This window comes from Ranitomeya variabilis, chromosome 4 (genome assembly GCF_051348905.1).
Source record: "Ranitomeya variabilis isolate aRanVar5 chromosome 4, aRanVar5.hap1, whole genome shotgun sequence".
Lineage (NCBI taxonomy): Eukaryota > Metazoa > Chordata > Amphibia > Anura > Dendrobatidae > Ranitomeya > Ranitomeya variabilis.
This window is the reverse complement of record NC_135235.1, coordinates 605,646,367-605,668,113: the sequence shown is the minus strand read 5'-3', so window position 1 is coordinate 605,668,113 and position 21,747 is coordinate 605,646,367. Positions and strand designations below refer to the sequence as shown.

Below are 21,747 nucleotides of genomic sequence, written 5' to 3'. Positions count from 1 at the left end.
ATGTCCCAGATATTGTTGGCCCCTGCTTCTAATGAAGTACTCCACAGCCCGCAGGCCATCATTGTGGTTTATGGAGGAGTACAGTGCCTCCACATCGATGCTACAGAGCAGGGCCCCTGGTTCTAAAATTAGACCATCTATTTTTCTTAATAGATCCATTGAATCTCTCGTGTACGAATTTAGCGATGTTACGTAGTTCTTTAAAACTTCATCAAGGTAAATCCCAACATGGTGACATAAACTATTGATCCCAGAGACTATAGGTCTCCCCTTGAGGGGGACCAGTCCCTTGTGGACCTTCGGCAGGCAATAAAAAGTTGCCATCACTGGGTACTGAGGCAAAAGGAAATCATATTCGTGTTTATCAATCAAACAATCAGATAGGCCCTTATCCAAAATCATCTTGAGTTGTTTTTTAAACAGGGAAGTAGAATTTAAGGAGATCTTTTCATAATTTTTAGGATCTTTAAGAATCTTTTCACACATAACCACATAGTCCTCATGATTCATGATAACCGTGTTTGCCCCTTGTCTGAGGGTTTAATTATGATCTTGGGTCCTTCTCTAGGCCCCTTAAAGTCTCCATCTCTATTTTAGAGAGATTATACTTTCCAGCCATTGGTTCATTTTCTAATCTCTCCAAATCTCTGGTTACCAGCTCTTCAAAAATGTCAATTGCAGACCTGTCACTCTGCGTTGGAGGCATTTTTTTACTTTTGTTTTTGAGCTTGGTAAACGGACCCACACCTGTAGATTCCGGAGTGGAGTCCGCTAGGTTGTACAAAAATCTCACATCTGCTAATAGGGAATCTGGTATATCCATATCTCTGCACGTCCGTTTATCCTCTCTAATAAAAAACTTTTTCCATTTAAGCTTTCTTGTGAAGAGGTGTAAGTCTTAAATACCTTCAAAACTTTGAAAATTAGAGGTAGGTACAAAGTTAAGACCCTTGTTCAACACCTCAATTTCTAAATCATTCAGATTTCTAGAAGAGAGGTTTATCACTTGGGGGGCCAACGGTTGTATCAATTCTCGTAAGACCGAGGGTACTATGAATTCCTGTTGGACTGAGGGTTGTATCAATTCCCGTTGGACCAAGGATTGTGTCAATTGCCGTTGGGATTGGACCTGGTCCTTAAAAAATACTCTCGATCTAAAAAACGAGCCCCTCCTGACCTATCATTTGTACGCCCTCGTGAGTTACCCCTCCCTTTTTGTTTACCTCTAGTATTTTTTGGACGTGTGTCAGAGTTGGATATATCCGTATCTGTGGATGAGATGTCAGTTTCAAAAGCCCTATTAGGTGGTCTATTCTGTGGTAGTTGGTACGCCTTATTCTCTTTGAACTCTTGTAAATCTCTTACAAAGTTCCGGTGTTTCCTTTCTTTAAGATGGAATTAGTATCGTTCCACAGAATTCTGTAGGACTGTTTCTTTAGAAGAGAAGTCCGGTTCTACAGAAAAAATTTTTGTGATCTCTATCTGTTCACCAAGACTCACATTCAAAGCTGCCAATGTTTTTTTCTCCTCTTCTAGGAGGATATTCATAAATCTCAGGGAACTAAGAGTTGCCTCTTTTTCCCATTGTTCATTTAGACCAGCATTCCTGTATCTAAATCCTGGTTGTAAATTACTTATCAAATGGCGGGGAACTATGCCCGCCTTAATATAATTTTCCAAGCTTTGAACCTCCCACCAACTGCAGATCTGGTTTTTGTAAACCTTAGTTAGCTCTTTAAATGCATTATTGTATGATGGTGTATATTTTGGCTGCACAAAATTGCGGTCTGAGAAAACTTCCTTTGCCTCCGCTACCCAACATTCAGTATTAATCCCCCTTGTTAGAAAACCAGCCATGCCCCAAACACTAAAAGGATATATCGGTAACCATCAATCAAAGAATGTATTAGCAAAGCAGGGTGTGATTAGTATAAAACAATAAAAATTAACTTTTAATAAATATTATTAAAAATGGTACCAACTAGTAACCAAAAAACGGACTCACAAGAAAAAACACATCCATAGGAATGCCTAAACAAAAAACAATCCCCCGAGATTTGAAGAATAATAATATCAGTCTCCGGGGAACCAGATCTCTCACCACATGAGATCCATAGGTATACAATATTCAGTCCTGTATTCTATATAAGCAATATCTCCAAATTGCAAGAACCACGACCGGTATTTAAATCAGAACGATCTCACCTCTTTCTTCCTTCAATATGGATGAGATCAGCTGGTATTGGCACTGTATCCGAGGGGGGGCAAATCTCAGCCACACACTGACCCACGTTGCCAATAAAAAAGCTCAACCCCAAATAGACCATGCATTTCCCTACACGTTTCGTATATCAACTCATCAGGGGAAAAAATCCATGTAACCTCCCCGACTTTCTAGGGGAGTTTGGATGCGGGGTACAAAGATCACTTCCACGTGATGATCGCTGCTATTAAATAGCCCGCTGAGCTCATACCTACGCTCCCGGGCTCACATCATTTCCTAGGCGCCCGGCATGTAACACAACGCTGGACCGCATAAATCACTTCCAGTGACGCGCTATTTGCTTCCATAGCAACGCGCCACAAGACCAAACTTTATAACACTGGTCTGAGCGTCTCCGTTGCTAGGTGACTCCTGGAGTCCAAATACAGCGCTGCCATAGACCAGGTAAAAATAAACAAGCAACCTGAGGCTGCGCCCTCATATAAGAAATGTGTTAACCCTTGCGTCATCGGAAAATAGCACAAATGCGTGCCTCTCCGTGCTCCATACTACAAGGGCATTTCTACCTAATGCAGATTCTACCTAAACCTCCTAATAGGAGGGGGAATCTAGAAGTACGACAAGTGCGAGTTAAACAAAGAGAGGGAGAACTATGAATCAAGAGGCGGATGACCTCAGCAATCCAATCATACAGATAGAAAAAATGGCAAAAATGGCAAAAAATAATCCTGCATAATCATACATCCTAAAGGCCAAAGCCCATATTAGACCATAAATTAAGGACATCCGAGAGACGGCGAGGGCCCAGGGCAGAAAAAGGAGACGGAAAAATCAAAGACAAAACAAAACAAAAAAAAGGACTAGTGCACCAAAATAATCAGTTGGAGGGATAGTATCATGTGCCTATCTCGGTGCTAGCCCTAAACATGCTCCTAGTATCTTACACCTACCTAGCATATGGAGGTTGGCACCCTAGGACAGATAAACGCAAGAAAGGAGCTCCCATTCCACGGTTATTTCTGATTGCCCTAAGCGTACGAAGAGAATCGCTAGTTCCGTTACCATCAGTACTGTACAACCTAAATTTCTGTTATCTGTAACCCTGATCTGCTCATTATCGTCATTTTCTGTCATGGCATTTGTGGATTCAGGCGCCGCTTTGAACTTAATGGACTTAGAATTTGCCAGACCTTGTGGTTTTCCCTTGCAGCCTTTGCAGAATCCTATTCCTTTGAGGGGCATTGATGCTACACCGTTGGCTAAAAATAAACCTCAGTTTTGGACACAGCTGACCATGTGCATGGCGCCAACCCATCAGGAAGATTGTCGTTTTCTGGTGTTACATAATTTGCATGATGCTATTGTGCTGGGTTTCCCATGGTTACAGGTGCATAATCCGGTATTAGATTGGAAATCTATGTCTGTTACTAGTTGGGGTTGTCAGGGGGTTCATGGTGAAGTTCCTTTGACGTCAATTTCCTCTTCCCCCTCTTCTGAAATTCCTGAGTTTTTGTCAGATTTCCAGGATGTATTCGATGAGCCCAAGTCCAGTTCCCTTCCACCGCAGAGGGACTGTGGTTGTGCTATTGACTTGATTCCAGGCTGTAAGTTCCCTAAGGGCCGACTTTTTAACCATGTATGTGCCAGAACATGCCGCCATGTGGAGTTATGTTAAGGAGTCCTTGGAGAATGGGCATATTCGGCCATCTTCTTCACCATTGGGAGCAGGTTTTTTTTTCGTTGCCAAGAAGGATGGCTCCTTGAGACCCTGTATTGATTACCGCCTCTTGAATAAGATCACGGTCAAATTCCAATACCCTTTGCCTCTGCTCTCTGATTTGTTTCCTAGGATTAAGGGGGCTAGTTGGTTTACTAAGATTGACCTTCGAGGGGCATATAATTTTGTTCGTATTAAGCAGGGTGACGAATGGAAAACTGCGTTTAATATGCCCGAGGGCCATTTCGAATACCTTGTGATGCCATTCGGGCTTTCTAATGCTCCATCTGTGTTTCAATCCTTCATGCATGATATCTTTCGGAGTTATCTTGAAAAATTCATGATTGTATATTTGGATGATATTTAGATTTTTTCCGATGATTGGGAGTCTCATGTGAAACAAGTCAGGATGGTATTTCAGATACTTCGTGATAATGCTTTGTTTGTGAAGGGGTCTAAGTGCCTCTTTGGAGTACAGAAGGTTTCTTTTTTGGGCTTCATTTTCTCTCCATCATCTATAGAAATGGATCCGGTTAAGGTTCAGGCCATTCACGATTGGATCCAGCCCACATCCATGAAGAGCCTTCAGAAATTTTTGGGCTTTGCCTATTTTTATCGCCGTTTCATTGCCAACTTCTCCAGTGTGGTTAAACCCCTGACCGATTTGACGAAGAAAGGCGCTGATGTGACGAATTGGTCCTCTGCGGCTGTTTCTGCCTTTCAGGAGATTAAACGCCGATTTACTTTGGCCCCGGTGTTGCGTCAGCCGGATGTTTCTCTTCCTTTTCAGGTTGAGGTTGACGCTTCTGAGAGTGGGGCAGGGGCCGTTTTGTCTCAGAGGAATTCTGATGGTTCCTTGATGAAACCGTGTGCCTTCTTTTCTCGAAAGTTCTCACCTGCGGAACGCAATTATGATGTCGGCAATCGTGAGTTGTTGGCTATGAAGTGGGCATTTGAGGAGTGGCGACATTGGCTTGAGGGGGCCAAGCACCGTATTGTGGTCTTGACCGATCATAAGAATCTGATTTATCTCGAGTCTGCCAAACGGCTGAATCCTAGGCAGGCCTGATGGTCCCTGTTTTTCTCCCGTTTTGATTTTGTGGTCTTGTATCTTCCGGGTTCTAAGAATGTTAAGGCTGATGCCCTCTCTAGGAGCTTTTTGCCTGATTCTCCTGGGGTCCTTGAGCCGGTCGGCATTCTGAAGGAAGGGGTGATTCTTTCTGCCATCTCCCCTGATTTACGACGGGTTCTTCAGGAATTTCAGGCTGATAAACCTCACCGCTGTCCAGTGGGGAAACTGTTTGTTCCTGACAGATGGAGTACTAAAGAGATTTCTGAGGTTCATTGTTCTGTGTTGGCTGGCCATCCTGGGATTTTTGGTACCAGAGATTTGGTTGGTAGGTCCTTTTGGTGGCCTTCTTTGTCACGGGATGTGCGTTCTTTTGTGCAGTCCTGTGGGACTTGTGCACGGGCCAAGCCTTGCTGCTCCCGCGCTAGTGGGTTGCTTTTGCCTTTGCCGAACCCTGAGAGGCCTTGGACGCATATTTCTATGGATTTTATTTCAGATCTTCCGGTTTCCCAGAGGATGTCGGTTATCTGGGTGGTTTGTGACCGGTTTTCTAAGATGGTTCATTTGGTACCTTTGCCTAAGTTGCCTTCCTCTTCCGATTTGGTTCCGTTGTTTTTTCAGCATGTGGTTCGTTTGCATGGCATTCCAGAGAATATTGTGTCCGATAGAGGTTCCCAGTTTGTTTCTAGGTTTTGGCGGGCCTTTTGTGCTAGGCTGGGCATTGATTTGTCTTTTTCTTCCGCATTTCATCCTCAGACAAATGGCCAAACCGAGCAAACTAATCAGACTTTGGAAACTTATTTGAGATGCTTTGTGTCTGCTGATCAGGATGATTGGGTGGCTTTCTTGCCTTTGGCCGAGTTTGCTCTTAATAATCGGTCTAGTTCTGCTACCTTGGTTTCACCCTTCTTTTGTAATTTTGGTTTTCATCCCCGTTTTTCTTCAGGGCAGGTTGAGCCTTCCGATTGTCCTGGGGTGAACTCTGTGGTTGACAGGTTGCGGCAAATTTGGGCTCATGTGGTGGACAATTTGGTGTTGTCTCAGGAGGAGACTCAGCGTTTTGCTAACCGTCGTCAGTGTGTTGGTTCCCGGCTTCAGGTTGGGGATCTGGTCTGGTTGTCTTCCCATCATGTTCCTATGAAGGTTTCTTCCCCTAAGTTCAAGCCTCGGTTTATTGGTCCTTATAGGATTTCTGAGATTATCAATTCAGTGTCTTTTCGTTTGGCCCTTCCAGCCTCTTTTTCCATCCATAGTGTTTTTCATAGATCGTTGTTGCGGAAATATGTGGTGCCCGTTGTTCCCTCTGTTGATCCTCCTGCCCCGGTGTTGATTGATGGGGAGTTGGAGTATGTGGTTGAGAAGATCTTGGATTCTTGTTTTTCAAGGCGGAAGCTTCAGTATCTTGTCAAGTGGAAGGGTTATGGCCAGGAGGATAATTCTTGGGTTGTTGCCTCCGATGTTCATGCTGACGATTTGGTTTGTGCCTTCTAGTGATGGGTAGCTCCTGAATGAGCCGGCTCAAAGAGCCGGCTCTTTATAGTGAACCATATGAGTCGGCTCCTGGCAAGGAGCCATATGAATTTTAAACGGCTCCTTGCCAGTTCCACAGACAGTCACTGATCCTATTTAGCCACAACCCCAAAGCGGAGACTGACAATGCATCCTCCTGCCCGTTGCGGCCACTTGCTGCATGCATGCAGTACTCACAGCCTAGCCTCCCCCATTGCCCTCAAGCCTGCCTGCCCATTCACATTAAAGTTCACAAAAACAAACTGTACTCTATGTGACAGACTGTTGGAATTAGTGTATGTGTCAATTCTTAAAGTTGCTATCACATCTTGAGACCATCATAAAACTACCTTACAGGTTCCCTTTAATGTAGATGAAGGAGGAGCATGTGACTGACCTAAGATTGAGCAGCCAGTCACAGCTCTCCATACTCTGGAACTCTGCATCATCCTGAACCTTGTCCTCTTGTGATTGTTTATAACACATACTGTGTTCCTGGCAGCCTGCCCTACTCTTGCTGGATGTGGACGGATGCAGATTACAACAAGCAGTTTTTGCAGCATACTAAGGTGTGTTGTCTTATTAAAGACAAATAAACAAGGAGGGAGGTTTCCAGCCTGTAGAGGAGAGGAGTACAGCGGATAGCAATATGAGTGACAGCCACAAACGAAGCAGCATTTGGATGCATTTTGATAACATTGACAACACAAAAGCAGAATGTAAAATTTGTAAGTTCAAACTGTCATATCGAGCAGGGTCCAACACCAACCTTCACAGACATATTAGAAATGTACATCCAACTGTGCAGATTGAGGAACATGGAAACACCAGTGCATCTATTGGAACTGTTGCTGCAGTGTCTGCAACCACCACTCAGGCATCAGCTAGACCACGACCTACAACAACCCAGAGCTCTATACTCCAATTTATGCCAGATAAAGTAATGACCCCAGCACGAAAGAAAGCAGTTGATGAAGAGCTAGCTAAGATGATTGCAAAAGACTTCCAACCACTGACAATTGTGGAGGACAAGGGATTTAAAAGTTTTGTACATGCTCTCAATCCAGTGTATGCTCTTCCAACCAGAAAAACACTCAGCCAAACACTTATTCCAAAGCTGTATGAAAGAGAACGTGCCTCATTACAAGGAAAGGTTCAAATGGCTGCAGCAGTTTGCCTGACAACTGACTGCTGGACATCCAGAGCCACCACTTCCTTCATGTCAGTAACATGTCATTTCATTGACAGTTATAAAATGGTCTCCTGTCTTCTGGACTGTTTTGAGTTTAGTGACAGGCACACTTCAGAGAACTTGGCAGATGAACTTCTAAGGGTGGCGAAAGAATGGCAGGTAGAAAGCAAAGTCATTTGCTGTGTTACTGATAATGCAGCTAATATTACCAAAGCCATTAAAAATTTGAAATGGAACCATCACCCATGTCTTGCACACACACTTAACCTAATAGTAAAAGATTCTCTAAAGGAGATAAAACCCACTGTGGACAAAGTAAAGTCAATTGTGGAATTTTTCCATAAAAGTACAACAGCCACAATGAAGCTAAAATCTACTCAACAGCAAATGGGTATGCCTGAGCTAAGGCCCAAGCAAGATTGTGTGACAAGATGGAATTCCACATTTCATATGCTTAAACGGGTTCTGGAGTCCAAGGATGCAATTATCTCTACCCTGGCCATTATGAATGCACCTGTTGAAATTCTGAGCCAAGAAGAATGGGAGGTCGTGAGAGAGGCATGCATTATTCTGGAGCCTTTTGACCAGGTCACTGTGGAGATCAGTTCAGAAAGCTATGTTACAGCCTCTAAAATGCTGCTGCTGTGCAAGGGTCTGCAGAGATTGACAGCCAACCACCAGAGAGATGGAGGAATAAATACAGAGAAAGTGAAAGAGTTGGTTGCTGCCCTGTGCGCATCTATGGACAGGAAGTTCCAAAGAATGGAATATAATACAATACTGTCGGAAACCACAGTACTGGACCCGAGGTTCAAAAAGACGGCCTTTACTGATAATAGAGCTGTTGATGAAGCTCTGCAAAGAATAACAGCAGCAGCAGCGAGATGCAGCCTCAACAGCCAGCCACCTCCACCAGGAGGACCAGAAGAAGTGGGAGCAAGGGCACCACAAGTAGAGCCACCACAAATGTCAGCTGTTTGGAGGGTCTTTGATGAAAGGGCAACAGAAGATGCTGCGAGAAGAAATCCCTCAGCTGATGCAATGCTGGAAGTCAGGTCATATCTTGAGGAACCCCTGATCCAAAGAGCGGCAGACCCACTGACATGGTGGGAGAGCAAGGCCTCAATATACCCACGACTTGTCAAGGTAATGACTAGAAGACTGTGCATTGTAGCGACATCCGTCCCTTCTGAGCGAATCTTCTCCAAAGCAGGGCAGATAATAACAGAGAGAAGAAACCGGATCAGCTCATCCAAGCTACAGCACCTAGTCTTTCTTAATGCCAATCTGCCCTAATGACAATCTTATCACGTTGCACTTATAAAAATGGTTTTCCGCTGCTGTTTTGAGCATTTGTTATATGTTTGCACGTTTTATATTTGTTAATGTTTACATGCAAAACAGAATATAAAAAAATGTTATTATAAAAATTACCCTTAAGGCCATGTTCACACTGGGCGGAATAGAGCAGGATTTGTCCGCTCGGATTCTCCGCTAAAATTCCGCCGGTAAATCCGATGCACTGCTTTTGGCATCGGATTTACCGGCGGAATTTGATTGCGCAATTTTGTCCTGTAATTGACCCCAATGGAGTTCCGCGACTGATCCGACGAGAGCTACAGCATGCAGCGGAATGAAAAATCCGTCCAAGCGGACAGATCTGGACTGAAGAATCCGCTTGCAAGTGTGCACAGGGATTTTACTATTTTACATTGCTTTAACATTGCTGCCTAATCCTATGGGCTAAGCCTAGTTTAAAAGCAATGACGGCCAATTCCGACTGAAAAATCCGAGCGGACAATCCGGCTCTATTCCGCCCAGTGTGAACATGGCCTAAAATGTGTCACTGTAAGGCTACGTGCAAAGTCGTATTCTGTTGCTGATTTGCAGGTTGATTTTGTGTTTGTTACTTTTTACAGCAAATAATATAAAATCTGGTTATTCTGGAAATTATACTCTTTTATGTCATAAATGGCCATGTGTGAAGATTTTTGCTAAAATGATGGATTAAAACATTCCAGAATTTGGCTGTAAATTAAAATGCAAAGGTAAAAAATGAAGAGCCATTTTGGGAGCCAAAAGAACCGGTTCTTTTTGGTGAGCCGATCCAAAAGAGTCGGCTCACCCAAAAATCGCATTTTACCCATCACTAGTGCCTTCCATTTGGCTCATCCTGATCAGCCTGGGGGCTCTGGTGAGGGTTCGGTGACCCCTCCTCAAGGGGGGGTACTGTTGTGAATTCTGCTCTTGGGCTCCCTCCGGTGGTTATAAGTGGTAGCGCTGCTGTCTTTGGATTGCAGCATTCATCAGGTGTGTCCACTTATTGCAAGTCTGACTGGGCTATTTAGTCTTGCTTGACCGTTTAGTCAGTGCCAGTTGCCCATTGTTCCTGGAGGATTCACATCCCAGCCTGGTCTCTCCTGCTTTGCTGTTCATTTCAACAAAGATAAGTTCTGGCTTTGTTTTTTGCAGTCCACATGCTGTGGGCCTTATAGTTCAGTTCATTTCCATGTTTTGTCTTGTCCAGCTTGGTCTGTTTAAGGATTTGTTCAGCCAAGCTGGTATCTCTGGAGATGCAGATATACCCTCCATATCTTTAGTTAGATGTGGAGATTTTGTATTTTCTGTGGTGGATATTTTCTAGTGTTTTAATACTGACCGCATAGTACTCTGTCCTATCCTTTCTATTTAGCTAGAGCGGCCTCTGCTAAATCCTGATTTCAGTCTGCATATGTTATTTCCCTCTCCTCTCACAGTCAATATTTGTGGGGGGCTGTCTATCCTTTGGGGATTTTCTCTGAGGCAAGATAGTTTTTCCTTTTCTATCTCTAGGGGTATTTAGTCCTCCAGCTGTGTCGAGGTGTCTAGGGAGTGTTAGGTACATCCCACGGCTACCTCTAGTTGCGGTGTCAGTATTAGGATTGTGGTCAGTACAGGTACCACTAACTCCAGAGATAGTCACATGCGGCTCCAGGGTCACCGGATCATAACAAGTGTAACTGGGGAGGGTGTGATGAAGGAGGTGAAGGGTTTCTATGGTACACTGTACAGAGAAAAATGGATTGACTCTGGATTGATGACTGAAGTGTTAGACAGCATGGAGAAAAAATTAGAGAATGATGAATGTGAGGACCTGTGTGATGATGTGATTCTGGATGAGGTCAAAAAGGTGGCGTTTAGTGCTCAGAAAAATACAACACCAGGGAAAGATGGATTACCAATAGAATTGCATGTGAAAGCGTGGGAGTGCATGGGTGGGGATCTGACAGAAGTATGTAAGTATATATGGGAGAATGGGGAACTGTGTGAATCAATGAAGGAAGGCGTGGTTGTGCTCATCTATAAAAAAGGGGAAAGGAAAAAATTGGGGAATTGGAGGCCAATTACACTGCTAAATTCGGACTATAAAGTCTATAGTAAAATACCAGCGAATCGTATGCGTGAAGTAATTGGTAAGGTTGTGGAAGATGACCAATTTGTGCTGTGCCTGGGAGATGTATAAATGATAACCTGATGTTGTTGAGAAATGTACTGGGTGACTGTAAAGATAGGAAGCAGAAGTATATGGTGTTGGCTTTGGATTTTGAGAAAGTTTTCGATAGAGTGTCGCATGTGTTTATGTTCGAAGTGTTGAAAAAAATGGGTTTCCCCAAAAAAATTCTTAAGTGGTGTGAGATGTCTGTATGAGGAGGTGTCAAGTGAAATTTTAGTGAATGGATGGTTGAGTGATAAATTCCTGATCAGGTCAGGAGTCAGACAGGGGTGCCCTATGTCCCCTGTATTGTTTATCAGCGTCATTGAACCATTGTTATGTATGATTAGGAGAGAAAAAAATCATAAGAGGAATGTTAATACCTGGAAGTAAAGGAAAGAATGTTAAGGTACTGGGATATATGGATGATGTGGTGATTGTGAGTGAAAGTATTGCGTCAATGAGTAGAGTGAAGTTATTATTGGATTTTTTCGGTGGTGCGTCTGCTTTTAGGGTAAATTGGGGTAAATGTTGTTTTAAATGTTTTGGCAATAGTAGAATTAGGATGGACGGTGTGACATGTATGGAAGGACCAATTAAAGTGCTGGGTGTAAGGTATAATGAGGATTGAAGGGGGACAGAAAGCTGGGATGAGTGTGGTTTACGAATAGAGAAAAAGTTGAATTTTTGGTGTATGCGTGACCTGACATTGAATGGAAAGGTACTCATAATTAAGGCAGTGATACTGCCCATTTTACTGTATGTGGCTGGAGTTTTTCCATCCCCATACAAAAAAATAAAGAGTACAAAAATTAATATTTACATTCTTTTGGGGTAGTAAAATTGAAAAATTAAAAAGAGAACATCTATATAAAACATGTGAGAATGGTGGTCTGAATTTTCCAGACATTGAAATTTTTTTGAACCTCAATTATATTAAAACAGTGGTACTCTTAACCTTTGTATGGTGTTAGCTTTCGGTTACTCTTTCTTATGTTAACAGGTCGGTTTTGACCCGTGTCTTAAATCACTCCTAGGATACCCTAAAAACAGTTATTTATGATCCAATTTGTTTCTTACCTCTTAGTTACCTTGTTAGGGTTACTCATCCATGGCTGGATTGATTTTAATATTTTTGTTGTGGCCCCCGGGCCTTTCATTTGAGAGCATACCCTTCATTTTCAATATAAAAATATTGTCAAATGAACCTCAAGAGAACTGGAGATGCATACTCTGCAAAGTACTAACTCTAAGCTGATTTGGCCATACATGCCTGGACATGTCCCTAACTCAAGTTGTTGGAGGTAGAGCTGGTTGTGGGCTGGTTTATATTGTGTTTATGAGTTCAGTTTTGGGACTTATTATTGTTTTTTGACTCTTATATTAGACCTGGGTCAAAATTGACCCCAACAACACAAATGTTATAATTTTAATAAGAGCATTTTACAATTTAGTAAAATTGTTTTATTTTATTGTATTTTGTTTAAAAATAAGTTCCTAAGAAAGTCAAAAAGTCTTGATGCAATAAACAAATGTATGTAGAATTTGTATGCATTTAAAACCTAAAACGGGTCAGTCACGACCCTAAAACTAGAGGAAGGTTGGAAAAAAGAAACAAAGGTGCATATATGGTGCGATATATGGCTGGATGGATGTTGTATGGGTTATGTTGGGTGAAAAGAGATGGAAGCGTGCCTGTCGCCTTTAAGTGTCCTGTGTGGTATGAGGTGATTGAGAGGTTATTAGGAAGAATGATTTGTTGGCTGTGTCTATGAATGAGTTTAAAAAAACAAAAGAAGGAAAAAAATGAGAGCGAATGAGAATGAATGTAACATCAAGGATTTGAGGTTCAATGAGGTAACGGATACATGGAAAAAGTTGGATACATGTGGAATGTCGAATAAACAGAAGGATGTGGTATGGATGTCCATGAACGATATACTGCCTGTAAGAGGGGTACAAAAAAGAAGGGATTTGATTAGAATGAATGTATGTCCAAGAGATGGATGCGGTGGAGAGAAACTGTGAGACATGTGATGTGGGACTGTGATTATGCGTATAGTGTGTGGAAAGGTGTGGGTGGTCTTTGTAAAGAACTAGTAGGTGTGAGTTACATTAACTGGAGGGTAGCAATGTTTGGAATGGGGGCATGTGGTAAGATGAATGAAAGAATTTTATGGTTGATAATGGTATGTGTAATGGAAAGCTTATTGGATGTAAGAAATTTGGGATTATTCAAAAGAAAAATGATTCCTGTAAATGCCATTCCAAACCTTCCAAACCTGGAAGGTTTTAAAATGGCATTATCTGGTGAAGTACCAGAAGCTCCAGGACCCTAATGAGTGCATTATTGTTATTATACACTTGATTTCTGTTCCTATATTCTGAAGTAATAAATAAAGAATAACCATGATGATGAGTTATATTTAATCAACAACAGTGATGGTTTTTTCTGGAAGACTTACATACTGTTGTTTATAAAACAACCTGAATAGTTTTACAAAAAAATCTGTTCTTATGAGTTTAATATCTGATACGTCCCCTATTTAGGGACCATATATTAAATGGATTTTTAGAACAGGGAGATGGAAGAAGAGCTTGCTCTGTCCACTCCACGCATTGACCCGTTATTGCAGTATCTCCGGGACCAGTGCACTCCTTCTCTGATCCAGTTTCTAAAAACAGATTGAATTGAAATCAGCGTGAGTTGTCTTTTAACGCTTTATGTGAATTCATTTCAGGGTCAAAGAAGCACATTTCTCATTTCACTTGACCATTTGCAACATTTTGTGTGTCTTGCCTGGCCTTGCTTTCACCTATGTATGTCAAACATTGTATTACATTCAATATGCAATCAATCAATCAATCAATCTGTCTTTACTGGTTGCTGCAACAGGTGTGTTAAGATGTAGGCCTGTATTATGCCTTTGTTACAGTGTTGCAAATATACTGTGCCATCTAGAAAATTAGGCCCCTGCTGTCAGCACTTGGTGTTTAAATTGAAGTATCCAATGAGTAGTTCTGCCATACATACCAGACCGCATGAATTCTTTTGTGAAACATTGTCTCCCTCTTGTGGACCATTGACTTTTAAATGCAGTGTATTATATGCATTGTCTTGTCCATCTACACCTGTGTGAGTATTCTAATGCTTTTTACCAACCAGTTGCGCTGCCTGCAGTAGATAGAATCTGTGCACGGAACCCTCACATGCAGCCACAATGAGCCTTTACCAATTGTCTCCGGAACTCTCACGTGTCACAATGGGCCTTTGGCCTATAACAGGCAGTGTAAAATGGAGCAGCAGCAGACCACATGGCGGGGGGGTGCTGTATGCCCAGCTTCAGGAGGGTTGTGAGGACAACTACTCGCCTGTCTGTTTTTTTGAATTTCCCTCTCTTTCTCGCACTCAGTTGAACACTTTAGAACAAAAGGGGATGGAGGGTGTGTTAAAATAAGTGGAGTTATGCAGATTCAAAACGCGTTGTGCACAGCTTGAACACACACACACACAGGAGAGCTGTCCTTGAGAATGCATCCAGAGTTTCTGGAAATGTCTTCCCTGCTGCAATCTTTTGGCTCTGTTTCCACAATGGTTGTCAGTTTTAAGCCTACGTGCGGCAGCAGTGGCAAACCATTTCTGGGTATCGCTTCTCGGCCTTTTGGCTGCGATCAGCTTGTCTGAGAGATTGTGGTCAGGTGGGGTGCTTCTGGTACCCTCTCTCTCAGCCTGGGGGGATCGCTCCACTTCGGAGGGGCTTCACCCCCCTGCTCCTATAGGGAGAAAAGATTAGTCCAGAGCAACGAGTTGCGATCGCCTTAAAAGGGCGCTAGCCTTTTTTTGTATTTACAGCTGGAGTACTTATTCGAAAGGATGCCGGCTGCACTTTCTTTTGCATCAGGGGAACCCCGGATGAGGAACACCATTCCTATTGAGGTCCTGGAGAGATTCAGGAAGGAGAAGGAGATCCGCTACATCTGCAACACCGTCCTCCTTGGGATCCTGGAGTTCAGCAGAGAAGACATCTTTTGGTTTCAGGACAATGATCAGAAAGGTATTTATACCATTACCTTTAGGAGCCAAGGTTGCTGCTAGCAGTTGGTCCAAAAAGTGAATGAGAACATTCATGCAGATGAATTGGAAGACCTGGTCTTCAACCTGCTGTTCATCCAGGAGGAGGTACAGGTAGTTGTTTATTTTCCTAAAGACCTTTGTGGAAATGCTTGACATTGCAACTTGTCTGCGTCGCTATTGCGATGAAGTCGTTTTCCAGGGTAAAGTGAAAAATGCCGTCGGATTCTAGAGTGGGAAGCGGAAATTCCAGGTACGACTGAGAAGAGACCTTAGAGGCATTGAAGGAACAGAACATCCCCCTCTACCATCACCATCGGGAAAAGCCGAGGATATGTATACTATGCAGGTATACCCATGTACTGCAGGAAATGTGGCAAGATGGGGCATGCCTAGTGGAACTGTGAGGAAGGGAGGGCTTTCGGCTGCAGTAACTGTAGCCAGTTCAGAGCCAGTTCGGACACTCTTTCAAGGATTGCCCTCAGAAGAAAGCCTGCAACCCGTGTGGTGAGGAGGGACATACGTTTCGAGGATGTCCGCATAGGTCCAAGATCCGGACATATGCAGAGGCGGCTGAGGGTCCCGTGCCAAGACAGGAACACGCTGTTGTTCCGGTCCAAGCTGAGCCGAGTATCCCAGTGACCGGAGTAAGGCCTGAGCCAAGTCCCACTGTTCCTACTGCAGGTGAGGCGGCTGAGAAGGCCAAGGGCGCCGATAAGGAGATGGTGGGGATGGAGCAGGAGTGTGATGGCCCTCAGGGAGGCCCTCCTGTGTCAAAGTCCCAGAAAAAGGGCAGAGGGTGGACCATCCAAGGACTGGAGCAGGGGGACTCTCCCGTTGGGGGGAGACCCTTGTGTTGATGGTCCCGAATGAGGCTGGCGTGTTGGAGCAGAGCGCCCCCACTACGTTGGCAGTGGGGGGCACTGTGGCGAAGACCCCAGTCATTCCCAGGGACTCGAGCCAGCAGACTGCAGTTTTTTTCCCTATAGGTGATGGTGTGGATGAGGCCACTATGTCAGATCTGGAGGTCCCCCAGGAAGTAAGAGGCCACGTAGCTATTACAGAGGACGATTGTACGAGTGAGCTGCCTGAGCCTTCTGGAAAGAAGATACGAGGGAATACTCTTCTGGAGCCCAATCCGGAGTCTCCAGATGTGTGTGTTGCCAGCGGAGACGTGTGGCTGAATACTGACTCTTCCGGGATATCCACTACCTGGTTCCTCGGATCCCCAGAACATTGACTCCTTTACCTCACTGCCAGAGGTGATTGATGAGCTCATGGGAGAAATTATGGATGTCTCTTCTCCCCTATGACATAAATGCCATCCATGAGGTGTCTCTCACTTAATGTTAGATCTCTAAAGAGCCCTGTTCGCAGGGCTGCTCTTTTTGATTTTTTTGAGACTTTAGATTTTGACAAATGTCCATGACAGAATGGTATCCGGTATAATGAGCTAAAAAAGGACTGGAAACTAGGGCCCTCTGTATGGTCGTGCTCGAACGAGACCAAGTCTGCTGGTGTGGGTCTGCTCTACCTAGGTAATAACATCATGATCTCCTCTGTTACTGAGATTGTACCCGGCAGAGCTATCCTAGTGCATTTGTGTTTTAATAATTTTAATTTCAGCGTCATTAATGTGTACGCTCCAGACATACAGGAGCGTATACAGTTGTTTGAAATTTTACCGGGTTTCTGTGTAGGGTCATCTCCTCTCTTGGTAGCTGGGGATTTTAATTGTCTTAATGTGAATGAGCGCCGAGGAGGGGGTGACTCAATTCGTAAGCTAGATGAATCTTGTTTTTTACTTAATAGTTTGCAGACTGATTTTAAGTTATGCGATGCCTGGAGGTCGCTTTCGACGACGGACCCAGGATTTACATGGTCCGGTCGGGGAGTGGCCTCAAGGATCGATTTCATGTTTTTATCTGAGGATTTTAGCCCTGTACAATTTGTTTTAGTGCCTAATTTATTCTCTGATCATTACATTTTAAGCTTAAAGACAGTATCAAGGGGAGCTGAGGATAAATAGAGGTTTGTGGCGTCTGGGGGTACATTTGCTGGAGGACCCTCAGGTGAGGTCAGATTTCTGTAATGCCTACCAGGAATGGAGACAGCTAAAGCCTCCATATATTAAAATCCTATCTTGGTGGGAAAGGATTAAAGATAAAGATTTTTCTTTATCAGGGAAGGAAAGAGGAAGGGGTGGCTGAAAATGCAGTTTTAAGTAAATTTAAATATGAGACTGCAGACTCTCCATAAGTTTAAAGAGATAAGACTAGAGGTGGAGGACGATATTGCAAGCCTAAAAAATGAAATACAATTGTGCCTAGATAAAAAAGGTAGAGAAATAATTTTTAACTCTAAAGTGTAACATTTAGAAGAAGGTGAGAAGTGCACAAGTTTCTTTTTTAAAAATGTGATGGAGAAAAAAGAGACGATCACCTGTCTTGGAAGAGAGACAACTGTGCAAGGTATGAAGAAGGTGGCTTTTAATTTTTATAGAGTTCTTTTTTAGTAAAAAAAAGTGTAAATAATGATTTTTTTACAAGATGCTCTTAATATCCTTGATTTTAAGTTAAGTTCTGTAGACCAGGGCTTTTTAATAGAAGATGTTAGCATGGAATAACTTTTTAGTGTTTTTAAAAGTTTTTCAAAAGGGAAAGCCCCAGTAGCAGATGGTCTACCTGTTGAATTTTATTTGACTTTTTGGGATGTTTTAAAGGAGGATAATTTAGCACTTTTTAAGGAGGTTTTTATGTGTTTAGAGCTGCCTATGTCATGGAGGAGGGGGATAGTGTCTTTAATTTATAAGAAAAAGGGCGCTCGTGATGACCTCAGGAATTGGAGGCCTATCACCCTCCTCAACATGGATTATAAAGTTTTAGCTAAAATTATTGCTTGTCGTTTTAAAATTGTGATTAATAAATTAATACAACCCGAACAAGTATGTGGACTACCAGGGAGGAATATTGCAGAGATTTTAAATTTTATTAGAGATGCAATATGGTACTGTAGGGATAGAGGTCAAAGCCTGGCCCTGTTGGCGCTGGACTTTGAAAAGGCATTTGACAGGGTCTTGCATGAGTATCTTTTTAAAGTTTTAAAACAAATGGCGATACCTGACTTGTTTTTATCTCGTATTATGAGTGTTAGGGCTAGCGGAACACACCAAATAATAAGAAAGATAGAGTAAGGTGCGTTCGCAGCCCGGGGTCCACCGTGCAGAGATGGAACCTGCTGCCAAGTAATGATGGACTATATGGTGGTACAATGTGGATACACACAAGGGTTAACTTCACCCTGTGTGAAGGAAGCCAACCCTGTTGCGTCACAGGGCTGCGGTACTGCACCAAGAGCGCAAGCAAGGAGTCTCAGAACTCAATCCCAAGACACAGGATTTGAGTTTATATAGACCTCTTGCGCTCGACACTGCAACTGGGGTGTCAGAATGAAAGAAATAATATTAAAGATGCACGAGAGTGCGTGCGGTGCCGCACTGGCAGACGCCACTAACCACCCAGGTTTGGGTCAGGAAAGCGCTGTGAAAGCGCACGGCGCCGCACTGGCGGTCACAGCAGTTAGACGCTGTATTGTGTGTCATGTGCTGATGGCTAAGTCGGGCGCTAGATAGCAATCATCCATCTTACGCGAGCAGTCATACACAAGGGAGGGGATAATTAATGAACGACTTTCACACATCAACACACACACGTTTACACTAGCGTATGGCCGCGCGGTCATGCGAAGCTTATATAGCTGCAGCATGAACAGGACCTTCCAAAAAAGGACCAATGGGAAGCTGCCACAGAAGTTGAGCACCTTCAGGACCTTCCTGAAGGACCAATGGGATCTGCTGCAGTATCTGAGCATGTGACCCTCGATCTCCAATAAGAGATCTTGCCCTGGGCATGCTCAGAAGGGGAAAAGCAGGACTTAGTCCCAAAAGCGTCTGCTTGCCGCTGCCCAGCACTGGCTTCAATGGCAGAAGCTGGAAAAACAGTAGTAACCCTATGCACAGAGTGGGACTGAGCAAGATGCTGGGACCGACATCTTCGCTGAGCAGACTCCACTGCGGCTGGAGAAGAATGGGAGACCGCAGCAGATATGGTTCGAGATTCCCCCTGTGCAGCGGTGGGAACTCGACTCCTAACAAGGAGTTTGTATAATAATGTGTTTTCTCAAATTTCTGTCAATGGTTTTTCAACACTTTTTATCCCGTTGGAATCTGGAGTGAAGCAGAGGTGTCCATCATCCCCAATTCTTTTTATTTGCGCTATGGAGCCCCTGCTGTGTATGATCCGGAAAGATAAAGTAGTCCGGGGGGTTCCTGTCCCGGGTGGAGGAGGGGCCCAAGTCAAAGTGTTTGGCTACATGGATGATGATACTAACATCTGTACAGATCCTGCTTCACTCCGGAGAGTGGTAATGTGCACCAATTTTTTTAGTCAGGCTTCAGGTTTTAAAATGAATTTTAATAAAACTGAATGTTTGATTTTGGGTTCCTGGGATACAAATGACCTACCAGCAGTAAAATTGAAGCACAACAATGTAAGAATCTTGGGAATTATATTTGATGCTAAAAATGATGGACACGTGAGCTGGGAGGAGGTACAGCATAAAATAGTGAAAAAACTCTCCTTCTGGAATTTGAGATGCTTCTTGATTGAAGGGAAAATTTTAATCATTAAATCTGTTTTGTTGCCTATGATGCTTTATGTTGCCATGGTATATCCTCCTTCTGAGTTGAAGCTAAAAAAAACTAACGAGATGTATTTTTATGTTCATTTGGGGATCAAAAATGAAAAAGCTGAGGCGAACAGAAATGTACAAGAAACAACAAAATGGAGGAAAAGATGTCCCTGATTTGCATTTGTATTTGTATGTAAATTTCTTTTGTTTTTGTTTTAAAGCTTTTAACACTTATTCTACTTTTAGTCTGTTTCTAAAATATACTTGTGGTTTTATCTTTAAAAGATGGTTTAGGCCATGTTTATCAGCACCCATTTTATTATGCCCGCCAAACCATTTTATTGTTTTAGAGAAGGTAATAAGGACTCATAACTTAAAAGACTTGGATGCGGATCTTCTTCTGGTCCAGAAAAAAACTGATGGTTCATCTGAGAAGAGAAGAAGGAGTGTCCCCTGTGAGCAACTTCTCATGGAGTAGATCCAAGCGTGTGTGGAGGAACGCTTTTGGGAAGATCTTGGCCAACATCCATAATGACCTCGCCTGGATGGCTGCCCACCAGTGCCTCCCAACCAGAGACTTCCAGCACAGAAGAGGCCTGGTGGCGCGGGCAAAGTGCCCAAGAGACTTTTGCCGGGAGGATGAGACAGTTTTGCACATTTTTCTGGAACTGCTGTTTTGCACAAGAACTTTGGGGGAGATTGGGGATACTTTTAAAAAGAATTTGCGGTCTTAAAGATTTTTGCTACGAGTATGTTTTATATGGACTTTTTAATTGCCCCACTACACACCAGTTCAAAATATGTTGGTGTATAATAAACTGTGCCTAAAGTGCAATCTGGAAAGTTAGAAACATTTTACTTTTTAACCATGACTCCATTTCTGTAATAGATTGTATTAAATTGGCTTTTAGTGAAATGTTTATTTATTTTTTAAAGGATGTTAAAGATGTGGGGAAGAGAGTAGCAAATCGTAGATGGTGTTTTTATATGTGGAGTACTGTTTTATATTAAGTTGTTCATGTTGTTGTAATTTATTATTGTAAATGTCTATGTTTTTTTGCACAAAAGGTTTCATTTTAACTTTCTTGTTGTACGTCTTATGATAAAATAAAATTTTGTTGAAACCTGATCTAGCGGTTGCTGCCTTGGTCTTGGCCTGAGGTGTCTGGGGTACACGGCTTGTTGGCCTTGGGGGATCGCTCTCTCTTAGCGGAGGGAGCTTCACCCCCTTGCTGCTATCGGCAGGTCGGCTTAGTCCCCAGACAACGAGAGGCGATCACCTTGCCTGGTACTTCGGTACTGAAGGTTTCCTGCAATTGGGGTTACCGTTTGCTGGTGAAATGGAAGGAATCCCAGAATATATGCGGATCCGGAACGCTGTTCGTTTTTGTTTTGGAGAAATGGCGAGGAAGGAAAGAGCTGGAATTCCTGATGGACACTTTGTTGTTGGGCCTATTTAAGGTGAGCAAAGAAGACATCCTATCTGTAATGGATTATCCCTGTCAGGGTTATTATGACATTACATTTGGAGGGGAAGTACCTCTGTAAAAATTTTTGGAGTTATGGAGTAAGATGAAGGAAGATCCAATAGTGACTGGAGTCGTGGTGATACCTCACTATGACTCTGGATGGAAGCTTTTTACGGTGAAGTCTTACTCAACGTACATAACTGAAAAAGATGTTGTTTGTTTCTGGAGAAATATTGTAAGAGTGTGACTAGTAAAGGCAAAGTTTTCAACCAGAGTGGGTTCCAGACAAGCAAGTGGAAGATGAGCTGTGAGTTGAACAGAGATGGAAATGGCA

The 21,747-nt window shown here is 43.1% G+C and overlaps 1 protein-coding gene and 1 pseudogene across 1 annotated transcript; both read left to right on the top strand.

The window, feature by feature from the left end:
* Positions 1–7,168: 7,168 nt before the first annotated feature.
* Positions 7,169–9,007, top strand: LOC143768129 (E3 SUMO-protein ligase ZBED1-like). Its single transcript, XM_077256816.1, has one exon. It carries the CDS (start codon positions 7,169–7,171, stop codon positions 9,005–9,007), a length of 1,839 nt encoding a protein of 612 aa, XP_077112931.1.
* Positions 9,008–13,674: 4,667 nt separating this feature from the next.
* Positions 13,675–13,844, top strand: LOC143770743 (U2 spliceosomal RNA; annotated as a pseudogene).
* The last annotated feature ends 7,903 nt before the right edge of the window (positions 13,845–21,747 follow it).

Coding starts and splice junctions, on each gene's coding strand:
- LOC143768129 (XM_077256816.1), top strand. CDS start 7,169: ATGAGTGACAGCCACAAACGAAGCAGCATTTGGATGCATTTTGATAAC.